Source organism: Cinclus cinclus, chromosome 37 (genome assembly GCF_963662255.1).
Source record: "Cinclus cinclus chromosome 37, bCinCin1.1, whole genome shotgun sequence".
In the NCBI taxonomy this organism is placed as follows: domain Eukaryota; kingdom Metazoa; phylum Chordata; class Aves; order Passeriformes; family Cinclidae; genus Cinclus; species Cinclus cinclus.
The window spans coordinates 731335-748502 of NC_085082.1; the positions used below are offsets into that span (position 1 = coordinate 731335).

Below are 17168 nucleotides of genomic sequence, written 5' to 3' on the forward strand. Positions count from 1 at the left end.
ACAGGTGACACCTCCCCAAATGCCCCCAAATGCCCCCAGGTGTCCCCAGGTGTCCCCTCCTGACCAGGTTGGCCACGTTCTCGGGGGTCAGCAGGGGCTGCAGGAACTCGGCCGTGATGTCGGTGTCCGAGGGGACAGTGACCGCTCCGGCCACCTTGGCCACGGCCACCGCCGGCGTCTCCAGGTCCTTGTCCTCGTCATCCTCGCCCAGGGGGGGCTCTGTGGGGACACGGGGAGGGGTCCCTGAGCGTCCCCGAGGGGTGACAGGTCACACTCAGGTGCTGGGGACACTGCAGGGTCACGGAGGGTGGCGTTCAGGATGTCCTGAAGGACGTTTAATGTCACCAAATGTCCCCAAAAAAGGGACAGGGATGATCCTGGGGGACACTGGGGGGGTTTAATGTCACCAAATGTCCCCAGAGTCCCCATGAGACCACCAGAACCCCCCGATGGCCACCACCCCTCCCCCCATGGCCACCACCCCTCCCCCCATGGCCACCACCCCTCCCCTGATGACCACCACCCCTCCCCCCATGACCACCACCCCTCCCCCCATGGCCACCACCCCTCCCCCCATGACCACCACCCCTCCCCCCATGACCACCACCCCTCCCCGATGACCACCACCCCTCCCCCCATGACCACCACCCCTCCCCGATGACCACCACCCCTCCCCCCATGACCACCACCCCTCCCCGATGACCACCACCCCTCCCCCCATGGCCACCACCCCTCCCCCCATGACCACCACCCCTCCCCGATGACCACCACCCCTCCCCCCATGACCACCACCCCTCCCCCCATGGCCACCACCCCTTCCCCGATGGCCACCACCCCTCCCCCCATGGCCACCACCCCTCCCCCCATGGCCACCACCCCTCCCCGATGACCACCACCCCTCCCCCCATGACCACCACCCCTCCCCCCATGACCACCACCCCTCCCCCCATGACCACCACCCCTCCCCGATGACCACCACCCCTCCCCCCATGACCACCACCCCTCCCCCCATGACCACCACCCCTCCCCGATGACCACCACCCCTCCCCCCATGACCACCACCCCTCCCCGATGACCACCACCCCTCCCCCATGACCACCACCCCTCCCCGATGACCACCACCCCTCCCCCCATGACCACCACCCCTCCCCGATGACCACCACCCCTCCCCCCATGGCCACCACCATCACACTCACCGATCTTCATCTTCTTGAGGGTGGCATCGGGCTCGTCCCGTGGCCTCTTGCGGCCGTCGCGGGGGCTGGGCGTGCTGCGGGCGATCTCGGCCTGCGCCGTGCCCAGGTCCACCAGCAGCGTCGTGATCTGGGGCTGGAAGTCGCCCGAGGACGGGTGCCGCAGGACGCTCAGCAGGTGCAGCTTCAGGTTCTTCCGCACGCTGCTCACCTGGGACTTGGCCAGCGTGGGTGGCAGGTTGGCTACCGGGGCAAGGGGACGGGTTAGGGACAGGTGGGGGTGGGTTAGGGACAGGTGGGGACAGGTAAGGGACAGGTGGGGGTGGGTTAGGGACAGGTGGGGAGGGGTTAGGGACAGGTGGGGACAGGTGAGGGACAGGTGGGGACAGGTGAGGGACAGGTGGGGGTGGGTTAGGGACAGGTGGGGATGGGTTAGGGACAGGTGGGGACAGGTGAGGGACAGGTGGGGGTGGGTTAGGGACAGGTTAGGGACAGATGGGGACAGGTGGGGACAGGTGAGGGACAGGTGGGGACGGGTTAGGGACAGGTTAGGGACAGGTGGGGACAGGTGGGGACAGGTGGGGACAGGTGGCGTTGGGTTAGGGACAGATGGGATGTGGCTAGCACCAGGGGCAGGTTGGCTACTGGGGCAAGGGGACAGTGACACCAGAGCGACCTTGGGGACAGCAGGGGACACCTTGGGGACAGCAGGGGACACCTTGGGGACACCTTGGGGACAGCAGGGGACACCTTGGGGACACCTTGGGGACACCTTGGGGACATTACCATGGAGGGTCTCGTAGGCCTGGATGACCTCGGCCATGAACATGGGCCGCTGGCGGGCGATGGTGGCCAGAGAGCCGAGCGCGGCCGTCAGGTTGATGCTGGAGATGGCCGGGTGCACCATGAACTTGAGGAGCTGCTCCAGAGCCGCCTTGCCTTCCTCCCACAGCACGTCTGGGGACAGAGGGGACACCGAGGTGGGGACAGCGGGGACACCGAGGTGGGGACAGAGGGGACAGTGAGGTGGGGACAGAGGGGACACCGAGATGGGGACAGAGGGGACACCAAAATGGGGACACCAAAACAGAGACACCGAAACAGGGACAGCAGGGTCACCCCAGCCCAAAATCCCCCCCACTCACTGTACTTGATGCCGGGGTGGTCCCGTTCAGAATCCCAATCCCAATCCCATCCCCAATCCCAATCCCAACCCCATTCCCAACCCCAACCCCAACCCCAATCCCAATCCCAAGCCCAAGACCAAGACCAAGACCAACCCCCACTCACTGTACTTGATGACGGGGTGGTCCCGTTCCCAATCCCAATCCCAACCCCATTCCCAACCCCATTCCCAACCCCATTCCCAATCCCAATCCCAATCCCAATCCCAATTCCAACCCCAACCCCAATCCCAACCCCAACCCCCACTCACTGTACTTGATGACGGGGTGGTCCCATTCCCAATCCCAATCCCAATCCCAACCCCAACCCCAACCCCAACCCCATTCCCAACCCCAATCCCAACCCCAACCCCAATCCCAATCCCAAATCCAAGCCTAAGCCCCCACTCACTGTACTTGATGCCGGGGTGGTCCCGTTCAGAATCCCAATCCCAATCCCATCCCCAATCCCAATCCCAATCCCAATCCCAACCCCATTCCCAACCCCAATCCCAATCCCAACCCCATTCCCAACCCCAACCCCAATCCCAACCCCAATCCCAATCCCAACCCCAAGCCCAACCCCCACTCACTGTACTTGATGACGGGGTGGTCCCGTTCCCAATCCCAACCCCAACCCCAACCCCAACCCCAACCCCATTCCTAACCCCAATCCCAATCCCAACCCCAACCCCATTCCCAATCCCAACCCCAATCCCAATCCCAACCCCATTCCCAACCCCAACCCCAATCCCAATCCCAACCCCAAGCCCATTCCCATTCCCAATCCCAATCCCAATCCCAACCCCAAGCCCAACCCCCACTCACTGTACTTGATGACGGGGTGGTCCCGTTCCCAATCCCAACCCCAACCCCAACCCCAACCCCAACCCCATTCCTAACCCCAATCCCAATCCCAACCCCAACCCCATTCCCAATCCCAACCCCAATCCCAATCCCAACCCCATTCCCAACCCCAACCCCAATCCCAATCCCAACCCCAAGCCCATTCCCATTCCCAATCCCAATCCCAATCCCAACCCCAAGCCCAACCCCCACTCACTGTACTTGATGACGGGGTGGTCCCTGGGGATGCGCTCCAGGCTGACGTCGTTCTCGTGCCGCTTGGGGACGTCGGAGTCGGCCGTGCGGGGGGACAGGGTGACAATGAGCCCCTCCACGAACTTGATGGCGTGAGTGCGGACGCCGTCGTTGTCCGAGTCCAGCAGCAGGATGATGTCGCTGGCCATGGAGGACATCATCTCCCAGCAGGCCTCCTGCAGCTCGCTGATCACCTTGGACTTCACCATCCACTGGGAGCCCCGCGGGGGGAAAAAAAACAGAGACGGGGGACAAAAAAAAAAACAACAAAAAAACCCAAAAAATTAAAAAAAAAAAAGGGGGAAATTGGGGGAGAGCGGGTTATTTTTATGGGTAATTACGGTAACCGGGTCGAGCGCCGAGGGGGAAAATGAGGGTGACGTTGTGGGTAATTACGGTAATTAAATGGGGAATTAAAGCTGTTTTTAATGGGTAATTACGGTAATTAAACTGGGCATTAGAGCTGTTTTTAATGGGCAATTACGGTAATTAAACGGGACATTAAAGCTGTTTCTAATGGGTAATTACGGTAATTAAATTGGACATTAAAGCTGTTTTTAATGGGCAATTACGGTAATTAAATGGGGCAATAAAGCTGTTTTTAATGGGTAATTATGGTAATTAAACGGGACATTAAAGCTGTTTTTAATGGGTAATTATGGTAATTAAACTGGGCATTAAAGCTGTTTTTAATGGGTAATTATGGTAATTAAACGGGACATTAAAGCTGTTTTTAATGGGTAATTATGGTAATTAAACGGGACATTAAAGCTGTTTTTAATGGGTAATTATAGTAATTAAACTGGGCATTAAAGCTGTTTTTAATGGGTAATTACGGTAATTAAACGGGACATTAAAGCTGTTTTTAATGGGTAATTACGGTAATTAAACTGGGCATTAAAGCTGTTTTTAATGGGTAATTACGGTAATTAAATGGGGCATTAAAGCTGTTTTTAATGGGTAATTACGGTAATTAAATTGGACATAAAACCATTTTCTTATAATTAAGCTTTGTCCTTATTAATATGACAACATATTAATATTTAATAGAAATAAATCAATAAAACCCTAAAACACTCAGAGCTGCAATGCAATAATTCATTAATAAAGATACATTTCAATAATTAAATTTTATCCTTATTAATATCACAAAATGTGAATATTTAATAGAAATAAATCAATAAAACCCTAAAACGCTCAGAGCTGCAATGCAATAATTCATTAATAAAGATATATTTCAATAATTAAATTTTATCCTTATTAATATCACAAAATGTGAACATTTAATACAAATAAATCAATAAAACCCTTAAAGGCTCAGAGCTGCAATGCATTAATTCATTAATTTTAATTTAATTGTGCCAAGGCACAACTCTGTCATTGAGAAATAACAAAGACATTTCAATAATTAAATTTTATCGTTATTAATATCACAAAATGTGAATATTTAATAGAAATAAATCAATAAAACCCTTAAAGGCTCAGAGCTGCAATGCATTAATTCATTAATTTTAATTTAATTGTGCCAAGGCACAACTCTGTCATTGAGAAATAACAAAGACATTTCAATAATGAACTTTTATCCTTATTAATATCACAAAATGTGAACATTTAATACAAATAAATCAATAAAAACCCTAAAACGCTCAGAGCTGCAATGCAATAATTCATTAATAAAGATACATTTCAATAATTTCATTAATAAAGATACATTTCAATAATTAAATTTTATCCTTATTAATATCACAAAATGTGAATATTTAATAGAAATGAATCAATAAAACCCTTAAAGGCTCAGAGCTGCAATGCATTAATTCATTAATAAAGATATATTTCAATAATTTCATTAATAAAGATCTATTTCAATAAATTTTATCCTTATTAACATCACAAAATGTGAACTCCAAACCCCAAATTAATGAACGCAATTAACTCAGCGCCGCTAATTAACGTCCCCTCACAGAAAGGCCGAATTTAACCCCCCCTCCCCCCAATAAAATTCCCCCTTTTCCTCGGCGGTTCCGATTTTTTTTTTTTTTTTTTTTTTTTTTGGGGGGGGGCGGGGTGTGCGCGCGCGCGTGTCACACCTGAGCCGCCCCGGCCAGGTGCGCTCACCTGCAGGGCCACCTTGTAGAGCTGGGTCATGGTCAGGATGGCTTTTTTGACCACGTTGACGTTGTCGTCCTTGAGCAGCATGTTCAGGTTGGCCACGAGCTTCAGCAGCAGCTCCATGTCCCTCTTGCTGGGGGGAGGGGCAGGGGGAGTCAGCCCGGAATTCCGCAGGAGTCAGCCCGGAATTCCGCAGGAGTCAGCCCGGAATTCCGCAGGAGTTAGCCCGGAATTCCAGAGGAGTTATCCCAAAATTCCAGAGGAGTTATCCCAAAATTCCAGAGGAGTTATCCCGGAATTCCAGAGGAATTATCCCAAAATTCCAGAGGAGTTAGCCCGGAATTCCACAGGAGTTATCCCGGAATTCCAGAGGAGTTATCCCAAAATTCCAGAGGAGTTATCCCAAAATTCCAGAGGAGTTATCCCAAAATTCCAGAGGAGTTATCCCAAAATTCCAGAGGAGTTATCTCAAAATTCCAGAGGAGTTAGCCCGGAATTCCAGAGGAATTATCCCAAAATTCCAGAGGAGTTAGCCCGGAATTCCAGAGGAGTTAGCCCAGAATTCCAGAGGAGTTATCCCAAAATTCCAGAGGAGTTATCCCAAAATTCCAGAGGAGTTAGCCCGGAATTCCCCAGGAGTTATCCCAAAATTCCAGAGGAGTTAGCCCGGAATTCCCCAGGAGTTATCCCAAAATTCCAGAGGAGTTAGCCCGGAATTCCACAGGAGTTAGCCCAGAAATCCTGGAATTCCACAGGAGTTATCCCGGAATTCCGCAGAAGTTATCCCAAAATTCCAGAGGAGTTATCCCAAAATTCCAGAGGAGTTAGCCCGGAATTCCAGAGGAGTTATCCTGGAATTCCAGAGGAGTTATCCTGGAATTCCGCAGGAGTTATCCCAAAATTCCAGAGGAGTTATCCCGGAATTCCGCAGGAGTTATCCCGGAATTCCACAGGAGTTATCCCGGAATTCCAGAGGAGTTATCCCAAAATTCCAGAGGAGTTATCCCGGAATTCCAGAGGAATTATCCCAAAATTCCAGAGGAGTTAGCCCGGAATTCCCCAGGAGTTAGCCCGGAATTCCAGAGGAGTTAGCCCGGAATTCCAGAGGAGTTGTACCGGAATTCCAGAGGAATTATCCCAAAATTCCAGAGGAGTTATCCCAAAATTCCAGAGGAGTTATCCCAAAATTCCAGAGGAGTTAGCCCGGAATTCCACAGGAGTTAGCCCAGAAATCCTGGAATTCCACAGGAGTTATCCCGGAATTCCGCAGAAGTTATCCCAAAATTCCAGAGGAGTTATCCCAAAATTCCAGAGGAGTTAGCCCGGAATTCCAGAGGAGTTATCCTGGAATTCCAGAGGAGTTATCCCGGAATTCCGCAGGAGTTATCCCGGAATTCCGCAGGAGTTATCCCGGAATTCCGCAGGAGCTATCCCGGAATTCCGCAGGAGTTATCCCGGAATTCCAGAGGAGTTATCCCAAAATTCCAGAAGAGTTATCCCAAAATTCCAGAGGAGTTATCCCAGAATTCCAGAGGAGTTATCCCAGAATTCCGCAGGAGTTATCCCAGAATTCCAGAGGAGTTATCCCGGAATTCCGCAGGAATAATCCCAGAATTCCACAGGACTTATCCCGAAATTCCAGAGGAGTTATCCCGGAATTCCAGAGGAATTATCCCGGAATTCCTCAAAAAACCCCTGAAAATCCTAAAAAAACCCCAAATTTTCCTCAAAAAAAAAAAAAACCCTCAAAATCCTAAAAAAACCCCCAAAATTCCTGAAAAAAAACCCCAAAACTCCTCAACAAAACCCCTCAATATCCTAAAAAAAACCCCCCAAAATTCCTCAAAAAAAACCCTCAAAATCCTAAAAAAACCCCCAAATTTTCCTGAAAAAAAACCCCAAATTTTCCTCAACAAACCCCTCAAAACCCAAAAGGGACCCCGGCCCCAATTCCGGCGTTTTTTACCCCAAATCTCACCAGGCCTCCTCGATGAATCCCACCACGAATTTCCGCACCTCGATGGATTTGTCGGCCTGGAAGGCGATGATTTCCTGGGGATGGGGAGAATGATCCCAAAATCTCTCCTGATCCATCCTAAACAGACCCCAAATCTCCCCCAAAACCCAAATACCCAACAAATCCCCCAAATCCTCAATCCCATCCCAAATCCCCCAAATCCCAAATCCTCAATCCCATCCCAAATGCCCCCAGTCACAAATTCCCCCAAATTCCTCGAACCCAAATCCCCCAAATCCCCCGAAATCCCCCAAACCCCCCAATCCCAAATCGCCCAATATCAATTCCCCCAAACCCCAAACCCCAAATCCCCCAAACCCCCAAACCCCAAACCCCCAAATCCCAAACCCCAATCCCCAAATCCCAATCCCCAAATCCCAAACCCCAAACCCCAAATTCCCCAAATCCCAAACCCCAAATCCCAAACCCCAAACCCCAAATCCCAAACCCCCCAAATCCCAATCCCCAAACCCCAAACCCCCAAATCCCAAACCCCAAATCCCAAACCCCAAACCCCAAATTCCCCAAACCCCAAATTCCCCAAACCCCAAACCCCAAATCCCAAACCCCCAAACCCCAAATCCCAAACCCCAAATCCCAAACCCCAAATCCCAAACCCCAAATCCCCCAAACCCCAAATCCCCCAAACCCCAAATCCCAAATCCCAAATCCCCCAAACCCCAAACCCCAAACCCCAAATCCCCCAAACCCCAAATCCCCCAAATCCCAAACCCCAAATCCCAAACCCCCCAAATCCCAAATCCCCCAAACCCCAAATTCCCCAAATCCCAAACCCCAAACCCCAAACCCCCAAACCCCAAATCCCCCAAACCCCAAATCCCCCAAACCCCAAATCCCAAACCCCAAATCCCAAATCCCCCAAACCCCAAACCCCAAATCCCAAACCCCAAATCCCAAACCCCAAATCCCAAACCCCAAACCCCAAATCCCAAACCCCAAATCCCAAACCCCAAATCCCAAACCCCAAATCCCCCAAACCCCAAACCCCAAATCCCAAACCCCAAATCCCAAATCCCAAATCCTGCTCACATCCAGGAAATTGTCCAGCAGGGTGGGGTCCTTGTTGATGATCAGCTCCTGCACCTGGGGACGCCCCAAAATTCCACAGTTCCCACCCCAAAATCCCAAATTCTCCACCCCAAATCCCAATTTCCCCATAAAAATCCCAATTCTTCCCAAAAAAATCCCTCAAAAAATCCCAATTCTTCCCAAAAAAATCCCAATTTATTGCCCAAATCCCACCCATTCCTGCCCGAAATTTCACATTTCCCACCCCAAATCCCAAATTTTCCACCCCAAATCCCAAATTTTCTATCTCAAATCCCAAATTTTCCATCCCAAATCCCAATTTTCCAAAAAAATCCCAATTCTTCCCAAAAAAATCCCAATTCTTCCCAAAAAAAATCCCAATTCTTCCCAAAAGAATCCCATTTTATTCCCAAATCCCACCCATTCCTGCCCGAAATCCCAAATTTTCCATCCCAAATCCCAAATTTTCCCCTCAAATCCCAATTTTTCCCCAAAAAATCCCAATTTTCCCCCCAAAAAATCCCAATTTTTCCCAAAAAAATCCCATTTTATTCCCAAATCCCACCCATTCCTGCCCAAAATTCCACATTTCCCACCCCAAAATCCCAAATTTTCCACCCCAAATCCCAAATTTTCTACCTCAAATCCCAAATTTTCCACCCCAAATCCCAACTTTTCCCCAAAAAATCCCAATTCTTCCAATAAAAATCCCTTTTTCCCCCCCCCAAATTCCCAAGTTTTTCCAGTTTTTTCCCATTTTTCCCCCCAAAAGTCCCAATTTTTTCCCATTTTTCCCAATTTCCCCCCCCAAATTCCCATTTTTTCCCCCCAATCCCCATTTTTCCCTCCCAAAATTCCCATTTTTTCCCTTTTTTTCCCCATTTTTCCCCCCAAAATTCCCAATTTTTTCCCTTTTTCCCCCAATTTCCCCCCAAAATTCCCAATTTTTTCCCTTTTTTCCCCAATTTCCCTCCAAAATTCCCAATTTTTTCCATTTTTTCCCCAATTTCCCCCCCAAATCCCCATTTTTCCCTCCCAAAATTCCCATTTTTTTCCTTTTTCCCCAATTTTCCCCCCAAAATTCCCAATTTTTTCCTGTTTTTTCCCATTTTTCCCCAATCCCCATTTTTCCCTCCCAAAATTCCCAATTTTTTCCTCTTTTTTTCCCAATTTTCCCACCCAGAATTCCCATTTTTTTCCCTTTTTTCCCCATTTTTCCCCCCAAATCCCCATTTTTCCCCCCAAAATTCCCAATCCCCTCCCAAAATTCCCAATTTTTTCCCTTTTTTCCCCATTTTTCCCCCCAAAATTCCCAATTTTTTCCTGTTTTTTCCCATTTTTTCCCCAAATTCCCAATTTCCCCCCAAAATTCCCAATTTTTTCTCTTTTTTTCCCAATTTTCCCACCCAGAATTCCCATTTTTTTCCCTTTTTTTCCCCATTTTTCCCCCCAAAATTCCCAATTTTTTCCCTTTTTTCCCCAATTTCCCCCCCAAATCCCCATTTTTCCCTCCCAAAATTCCCATTTTTTTCCCTTTTTTTCCCCAATTTTTCCCCCAAAATTCCCAATTTTTTCCTGTTTTTCCCATTTTTTTCAACCCAAATTCCCAATTTTCCCCATTTTTTTCCCCCATTCCCCCCCCAATCCCCATTTTTCCCCCCAAAATTCCCAATTTTTTCCCTTTTTTCCCCAATTTCCCCCCAAAATTCCCATTTTTCCCTCCCAGAATTCCCATTTTTCCCCTTTTTTCCCCATTTTTCCCCCCAAAATTCCCAATTTTCCCCCCACTTTCCCCCCCCAAATCCCCATTTTTCCCTCCCAAAATTCCCAATTTTTTCCTGTTTTTCCCATTTTTTTCAACCCAAATTCCCAATTTTCCCCATTTTTTTCCCCCATTCCCTCCCCAATCCCCATTTTTCCCCCCAAAATTCCCAATTTTTTCCTGTTTTTTCCCATTTTTTCCCCAAATTCCCAATTTTTTCCCCTTTTTTTCCCAATTTTCCCACCCAAAATTCCCATTTTTTTCCTGTTTTTTCCCGTTTTTTCCCATTTTTTCGCCAAATTCCCAATTTCCCCCCAAATTCCCAATTTTTTCTTTTATTTCCCCAATTTTCCTCCCAAAATTCCCAATTTTTTTCCTTTTTTCCCCATTTTTCCCTCCCAAAATTCCAATTTTTTTCTCTTTTTTCCCATTTTTCCCTCCCAAAATTCCCAATTTTTTCCTGTTTGTCCCATTTTTTCCCCCCCAAATTCCCAATTCTCCTCCCAAAATTCCCAATTTTTCCCCTTTTTTTCCCCCATTTCCCCCCCAATCCCCATTTTTCCCTCCCAAAATTCCCATTTTTTTCCCCTTTTTTCCCCATTTTCCCCCAAAAATTCCCAATTTTTCCCCTTTTTCCCCCATTTCCCCCCAAATCCCCATTTTTCCCCCCAAAATTCCCAATCCCCTCCCAAAATTCCCAATTTTTCCCTCTTTTCCCCCATTTCCTCCCCAATCCCCATTTTTCCCTCCCAAAATTCCCAATTTTTTCCCCTTTTTTTCCCAATTTTCCCACCCAAAATTCCCATTTTTTTCCTGTTTTTTCCCGTTTTTTCCCATTTTTTCGCCAAATTCCCAATTTCCCCCCAAATTCCCAATTTTTTCTTTTATTTCCCCAATTTTCCTCCCAAAATTCCCAATTTTTTTCCTTTTTTCCCCATTTTTCCCTCCCAAAATTCCCATTTTTTTCTCTTTTTTCCCCATTTTTCCCTCCCAAAATTCCCAATTTTTTCCTGTTTGTCCCATTTTTTCCCCCCCAAATTCCCAATTCTCCTCCCAAAATTCCCAATTTTTCCCCTTTTTTTCCCCCATTTCCCCCCCAATCCCCATTTTTCCCTCCCGGAATTCCCATTTTTTCCCCTTTTTTCCCATTTTTCCCCAATCTCACCTGTTTTAGGATGGAGATTTTCCCCTCGTTCCCGATCAGCGCCGCCTGATTCAGCAGATCCACAACCTGGCAATGAAATTTGGGACATTTCCCTCCCTTTTTCCCATTTTTCCAAAATTTCCCCATTTCCCATTTTTTTCCCCACTTTTTTTTTTTCCAATTTTCCCCCATTTTTCCCATTTTTTTTGGAATTTTTTTCCATTTTTTTTCCATTTTCCCATTTTTTCCCATTTTGATTTTTTTTCCAATTTTTTCATTTTTCTCATTTTTCCATTTTCCCCAATTTTTTCCCATTTTCCCCCATTTTTTCCCCACTTTTTTTTTCCAATTTTCCCCAATTTTTCCCATTTTTTTAAAATTTTTTCCATTTTTTTCCATTTTCCCATTTTTTTCCGATTTCCATTTTTAATTTCTTTTTATTTTTTCATTTTTCTCATTTTCCCCATTTCCCATTTTCCCAAATTTTTTCCCATTTTCCCAAATTTTTTCCCATTTTCCCCATTTTTCCCAATTTTTAGATTTTTTCCATTTTTCCCCACCTTCCATTTTTTTCCAATTTTCCCCCATTTTTCCCATTTTTTTTGGAATTTTTTTCCATTTTTTTTCCATTTTCCCATTTTTTCCCATTTTGATTTTTTTTCCAATTTTTTCATTTTTCTCATTTTTCCATTTTCCCCAATTTTTTCCCATTTTCCCCAATTTTTTCCATTTTTTCCCCACTTTTTTTTTTCCAATTTCCCCCCATTTTTCCCTTTTTTTTTAAAACTTTTTCCCATTTTTTTTCCATTTTCCCATTTTTCCCGTGTTCCATTTTTAATTTTTTTTCCATTTTTTCATTTTTCTCATTTTCCCCATTTCCCATTTTCCCCAATTTTTTCCCATTTTCCCCAATTTTTTCCCATTTCCCCAATTTTTAATTTTTTCCATTTTTCCCATTTTCCATTTTTCCCATTTTCCATTTTTTCCAATTTCCCCCCATTTTTCCCATTTTTTTTAAAAATTTTTTTCCATTTTTTTCCATTTTCCCATTTTTTTCCGATTTCCATTTTTAATTTCTTTTTATTTTTTCATTTTTCTCATTTTCCCCATTTCCCATTTTCCCCATTTTTTTTCCTTTTTCCCCAATTTTTTCCCATTTTCCCCATTTTTCCCAATTTTTAGATTTTTCCATTTTTCCCCACCTTCCATTTTTTTCCAATTTCCCCCCATTTTTCCCATTTTTAAAATTTTTTTTCCATTTTTTTTCCATTTTCCTATTTTTTCCCATTTTCCATTTTGATTTTTTTTCCAACTTTTTCATTTTTCCCATTTTCCATTTTCCCCAATTTTTTCCCATTTTCCCCAATTTTTTCCCATTTTCCCCAATTTTTTCCCATTTTCCCCAATTTTTAATTTTTTCCATTTTTTCCCCCCTTTTTTTTTTCCAATTTTCCCCAAATTTTCCCATTTTTTTTTAAATTTTTTTCCATTTTTTTTCCATTTTCCCATTTTTTCCCGTGTTCCATTTTTAATTTTTTTTTCATTTTCTCATTTTTCTCATTTTTCCCATTTTCCCCATTTTCCATTTTCCCCAATTTTTAATTTTTTCCATTTTTCCCCACTTTCCATTTTTTCCAATTTTCTCCCATTTTTCCCATTTTTTTAAATTTTTTCCTTTTTTTTTTCCATTTTCCCATTTTTTCCCATTTTCCATTTTTAATTTTTTTCCATTTTTTCATTTTTCTCATTTTTCCCATTTTCCCCATTTTCCATTTTCCCCAATTTTTAATTTTTTCCATTTTTCCCCACTTTCCATTTTTTCCAATTTCCCCCCATTTTTCCCATTTTTTTAAATTTTTTCCTTTTTTTTTTCCATTTTCCCATTTTTTCCCGTTTTCCATTTTTATTTTTTTTTCCATTTTTCTCATTTTTCCTATTTTGCCCATTTTCCATTTTCCAAATTTTTCCCATTTTTCCTATTTTTCTCATTTTCCCCAATTTTCCCCATTTTCCATTTTTCCCATTTTCCCATTTTTTAATATTCCATTTTCCCCAATTTTTTTCCCATTTTCCCCAATTTTCCCCATTTTTCCCAAGTTTTCCCATTTTTTCCCATTTTCCCATTTTTTAATTTTCCATTTTCCCCAATTTTTCCCATTTTTCCCATTTTTCACTTTTCCCAATTTTTTCCATTATTCCCATTATTCCCATTATCCCCATTTTTCCCATTTTTCCCATTATTCCCATTGTCCCTGTTTCCCATTTTTCCCATTTTTTCCCGTTTTTTATCCCCATTTTTTCCCATTTTTCCCGTTTTTTCCCCATTTTCTCACCCTTTCCCACGTGCTCCTCCCGTCACTCCCATTATTCCCATTTTTCCCATTTTTCCCATTTTTCCCATTATTCCCATTATCCCCATTTTCCCCCATTTTTTCCCATTTTTTCCCATTTTCCCCCATTTTTCCCGTTTTTTCCCCATTTTCTCACCCTTTCCGACGTGCTCCTCCCGTCACTCCCATTATTCCCATTATCCCCATTTTCCCCATTTTCCCCCATTTTCCCCCAATTTTCCCCCAATTTTCCCGTTTTTTCCCCATTTTCTCACCCTTTCCGACGTGCTCCTCCCGTCACTCCCATTATTCCCATTATCCCCATTTTTTCCCATTATTCCCATTATTCCCATTATTCCCATTATTCCCATTTTTCCCCATTTTCCCCCATTTTTCCCCATTTTCCCCATTTTTTCCCATTTTTCCCCATTTTTCCCGTTTTTTCCCCATTTTCTCACCCTTTCCGACGTGCTCCTCCCGTCACTCCCATTATTCCCATTTTTCCCATTATTCCCATTATCCCCATTTTCCCCATTTTTCCCCATTTTTCCCGTTTTTTCCCCATTTTCTCACCCTTTCCGACGTGCTCCTCCCGTCACTCCCATTATTCCCATTATCCCCATTTTTTCCCATTATTCCCATTATTCCCATTATTCCCATTATTCCCATTTTTCCCCATTTTCCCCCATTTTTCCCCATTTTCCCCATTTTTTCCCATTTTTCCCCATTTTTCCCGTTTTTTCCCCATTTTCTCACCCTTTCCGACGTGCTCCTCCCGTCACTCCCGGGCTCCTCCTCGCTGGGTCGGGGGCTCGGCCCCTCCTGGCCCCCGGCCATGGCCCCTATAGAGAAACCCCACAGAGAAACCCTATAGAAAAAACCCCATAGAAAAAAACCCCATAGACAAACCCCATAGAAAAAAACCCCATAGAAAAAAACCCCATAGATAAAAACCCTATAGAAAAAACCCCACAGACAAACCCCATAGAAAAACCCTATAGAAAAAAACCCCATAGATAAAAACCCTATAGAAAAAAACCCCACAGACAAACCCCATAGAAAAACCCTATAGAAAAAAACCCCATAGAGAAATCCCATAGAGAAAAACCCCATAGACAAACCCTATAGAAAAACCCCATAGAAAAAAACCCCATAGATAAAAACCCCACAGAAAAAAACCCCATAGAAAAAAACCCCATAGACAAACCCCATAGAGAATCACTATAGAAAAAAACCCCATAGACAAACCCCATAAACAAACCCTATAGAGAAACCCCATAGACAAACCCTATAGAAAAACCCTATAGAAAAAAACCCCATAGAAAAAACCCCATAGAAAAAAACCCCATAGAAAAACTTCGTAGACAAACCCCACAGACAAACCCCATAGAAAAAAACCCCATAGACAAACCCCATAGAGAAACCCCATAGAGAAACCCCATAGACAAACCCCATAGACAAACCCCATAGAGAAAAACCCCACAGACAAACCCCATAAAGACCCCACAGAGATCCTATAGAGACCCCAGACCCCATAGAGACCCTATAGAGACCCCAAGCCCCATAGAGACCCTATAGAGACCCCAGACCCCATGGACACTCTATAGTGACCCTATAGAGACCCCAGACCCTATAGAGACCCTACAGAGACCCCAGACCCTATAGAATGCACCTCAGACCCTATAAACCACCCCAGCCCCCATAGAGCCCCTTCTTGATGCCTCCCTAAGTCCTATAAATCCCGAGCCCCCACAGGTCCCCTATAGACCCCACAGATCCCCTATAGACCCCTACAGACCCCCCACAGGTCCCCTATAGACCCCTACAGACCCCACAGATCCCCTATAGACCCCACAGGTCCCCTATAGACCCCTACAGACCCCACAGATCCCCTATAGACCCCAGAGATCCCCACAGATCCCCTATAGACCTCACAGATCCCCCACAGATCCCCTATAGACCCCTACAGACCCCACAGGTCCCCCACAGACCCCACAGGTCCCCTATAGATCCCCTACAGACCCCACAGATCCCCCACAGACCCCACAGGTCCCCTATAGACCCCTACAGACCCCACAGATCCCCCACAGGTCCCCTATAGACCCCTACAGACCCCACAGATCCCCCACAGGTCCCCTATAGATCTCCTACAGACCCCACAGATCCCCTATAGACCCCACAGGTCCCCTATAGATCCCCTATAGACCCCTACAGACCCCACAGATCCCCCACAGACCCCACAGGTCCCCTATAGATCCCCTATAGACCCCTACAGACCCCACAGATCCCCTATAGACCTCACAGATCCCCCACAGATCCCCTATAGACCCCTACAGACCCCACAGATCCCCCACAGACCCCACAGGTCCCCTATAGATCCCCTATAGACCCCTACAGACCCCACAGACCCCACAGGTCCCCTATAGATCCCCCATAGCCGCCCCAAGCCGCGGTTCCTCAGGCCCCACAGAGCTCCCGCGGGCCCCGAGCCCCCTCCCCGCCCCCTACAGACCCCAGAGATGCCCACAGACCCCCCCGATCCCCCATAGATCCCCTATAGATCCCCCATAGATCCCCTATAGATCCCCCATCCCCCCACGCTCTCACCGCCTCCCGCGCTCGCCGCTCCCCCCGCCCCCCACTCCCGCGCTCCGCTACTGACGTCATCAGCGTGCGACGCGGGGAAAGGAGAGGGGCGGAGCTTTCCCCGCGCGATGATCCCGCCCCTTCCTCGTGACGTCACGCGAGAGGAGAGCGCGCGGGCCCAAAGGTTTGGGGGGGAAGGGAGGGATTTCCCCCCCCCAAAATATCGGGACCACCCCCCCAAAAAAAAACCTTCCCACAGACCCCGAGACCCCCAAAATATCGGGACCACCCCTAAACCCCTCCCAAAAGACCCTGAGACCCCCCCCAAAACCGAGACCCTCCCCTACCCCCTGTGACCCCTCCCCCAAAAAACCCCCACAATTTTACCAAAATCCCCTAAAATAAAACCTTTTTCTTTTATTGAGCAGCTTTTTTTTTGGGACCCTCCCCCCACCTCCCCCCACCCCAAAAACCCCTCCCTGCCCCTCCCCCCAGGCACTTATTCCCCCCCCATGGCAGCGATGGGGGAGGGGACACGGTCGGACAGGACCCGGAGTGTCCCTCGGGGGTCACCTGTGAGTGACCCCCACCCCCCTGACCAGTGGTGACATCTGAGTGTCCCTCAGGGGTCACCTGTGAGTGACGCCCACCCCCCTGACCAGTGGTGACATCTGAGTGTCCCTCGGGGGTCACCTGTGAGTGACCCCCACCCC

The 17168-nt window shown here is 46.9% G+C and overlaps 1 protein-coding gene across 1 annotated transcript in view; it reads right to left on the bottom strand.

Moving 5' to 3' along the window:
• Nucleotides 1–14797, bottom strand: part of SYMPK (symplekin scaffold protein) — a 37050-nt gene extending 22253 nt beyond the window's left edge. Inside the window, exons 1-9 of the mRNA XM_062512449.1 lie at nucleotides 14626–14797; nucleotides 11561–11626; nucleotides 8634–8687; nucleotides 7545–7618; nucleotides 5573–5699; nucleotides 3420–3669; nucleotides 1980–2150; nucleotides 1197–1436; nucleotides 65–219 (exon numbers count right to left, since the gene is read on the bottom strand). Coding sequence (XP_062368433.1) covers nucleotides 65–219; nucleotides 1197–1436; nucleotides 1980–2150; nucleotides 3420–3669; nucleotides 5573–5699; nucleotides 7545–7618; nucleotides 8634–8687; nucleotides 11561–11626; nucleotides 14626–14706 — 1218 coding nt within the window. The 5' untranslated portion in view covers nucleotides 14707–14797. The remainder of the gene's footprint in view (nucleotides 1–64; nucleotides 220–1196; nucleotides 1437–1979; nucleotides 2151–3419; nucleotides 3670–5572; nucleotides 5700–7544; nucleotides 7619–8633; nucleotides 8688–11560; nucleotides 11627–14625) is intronic.
• Nucleotides 14798–17168: the final 2371 nt, after the last annotated feature.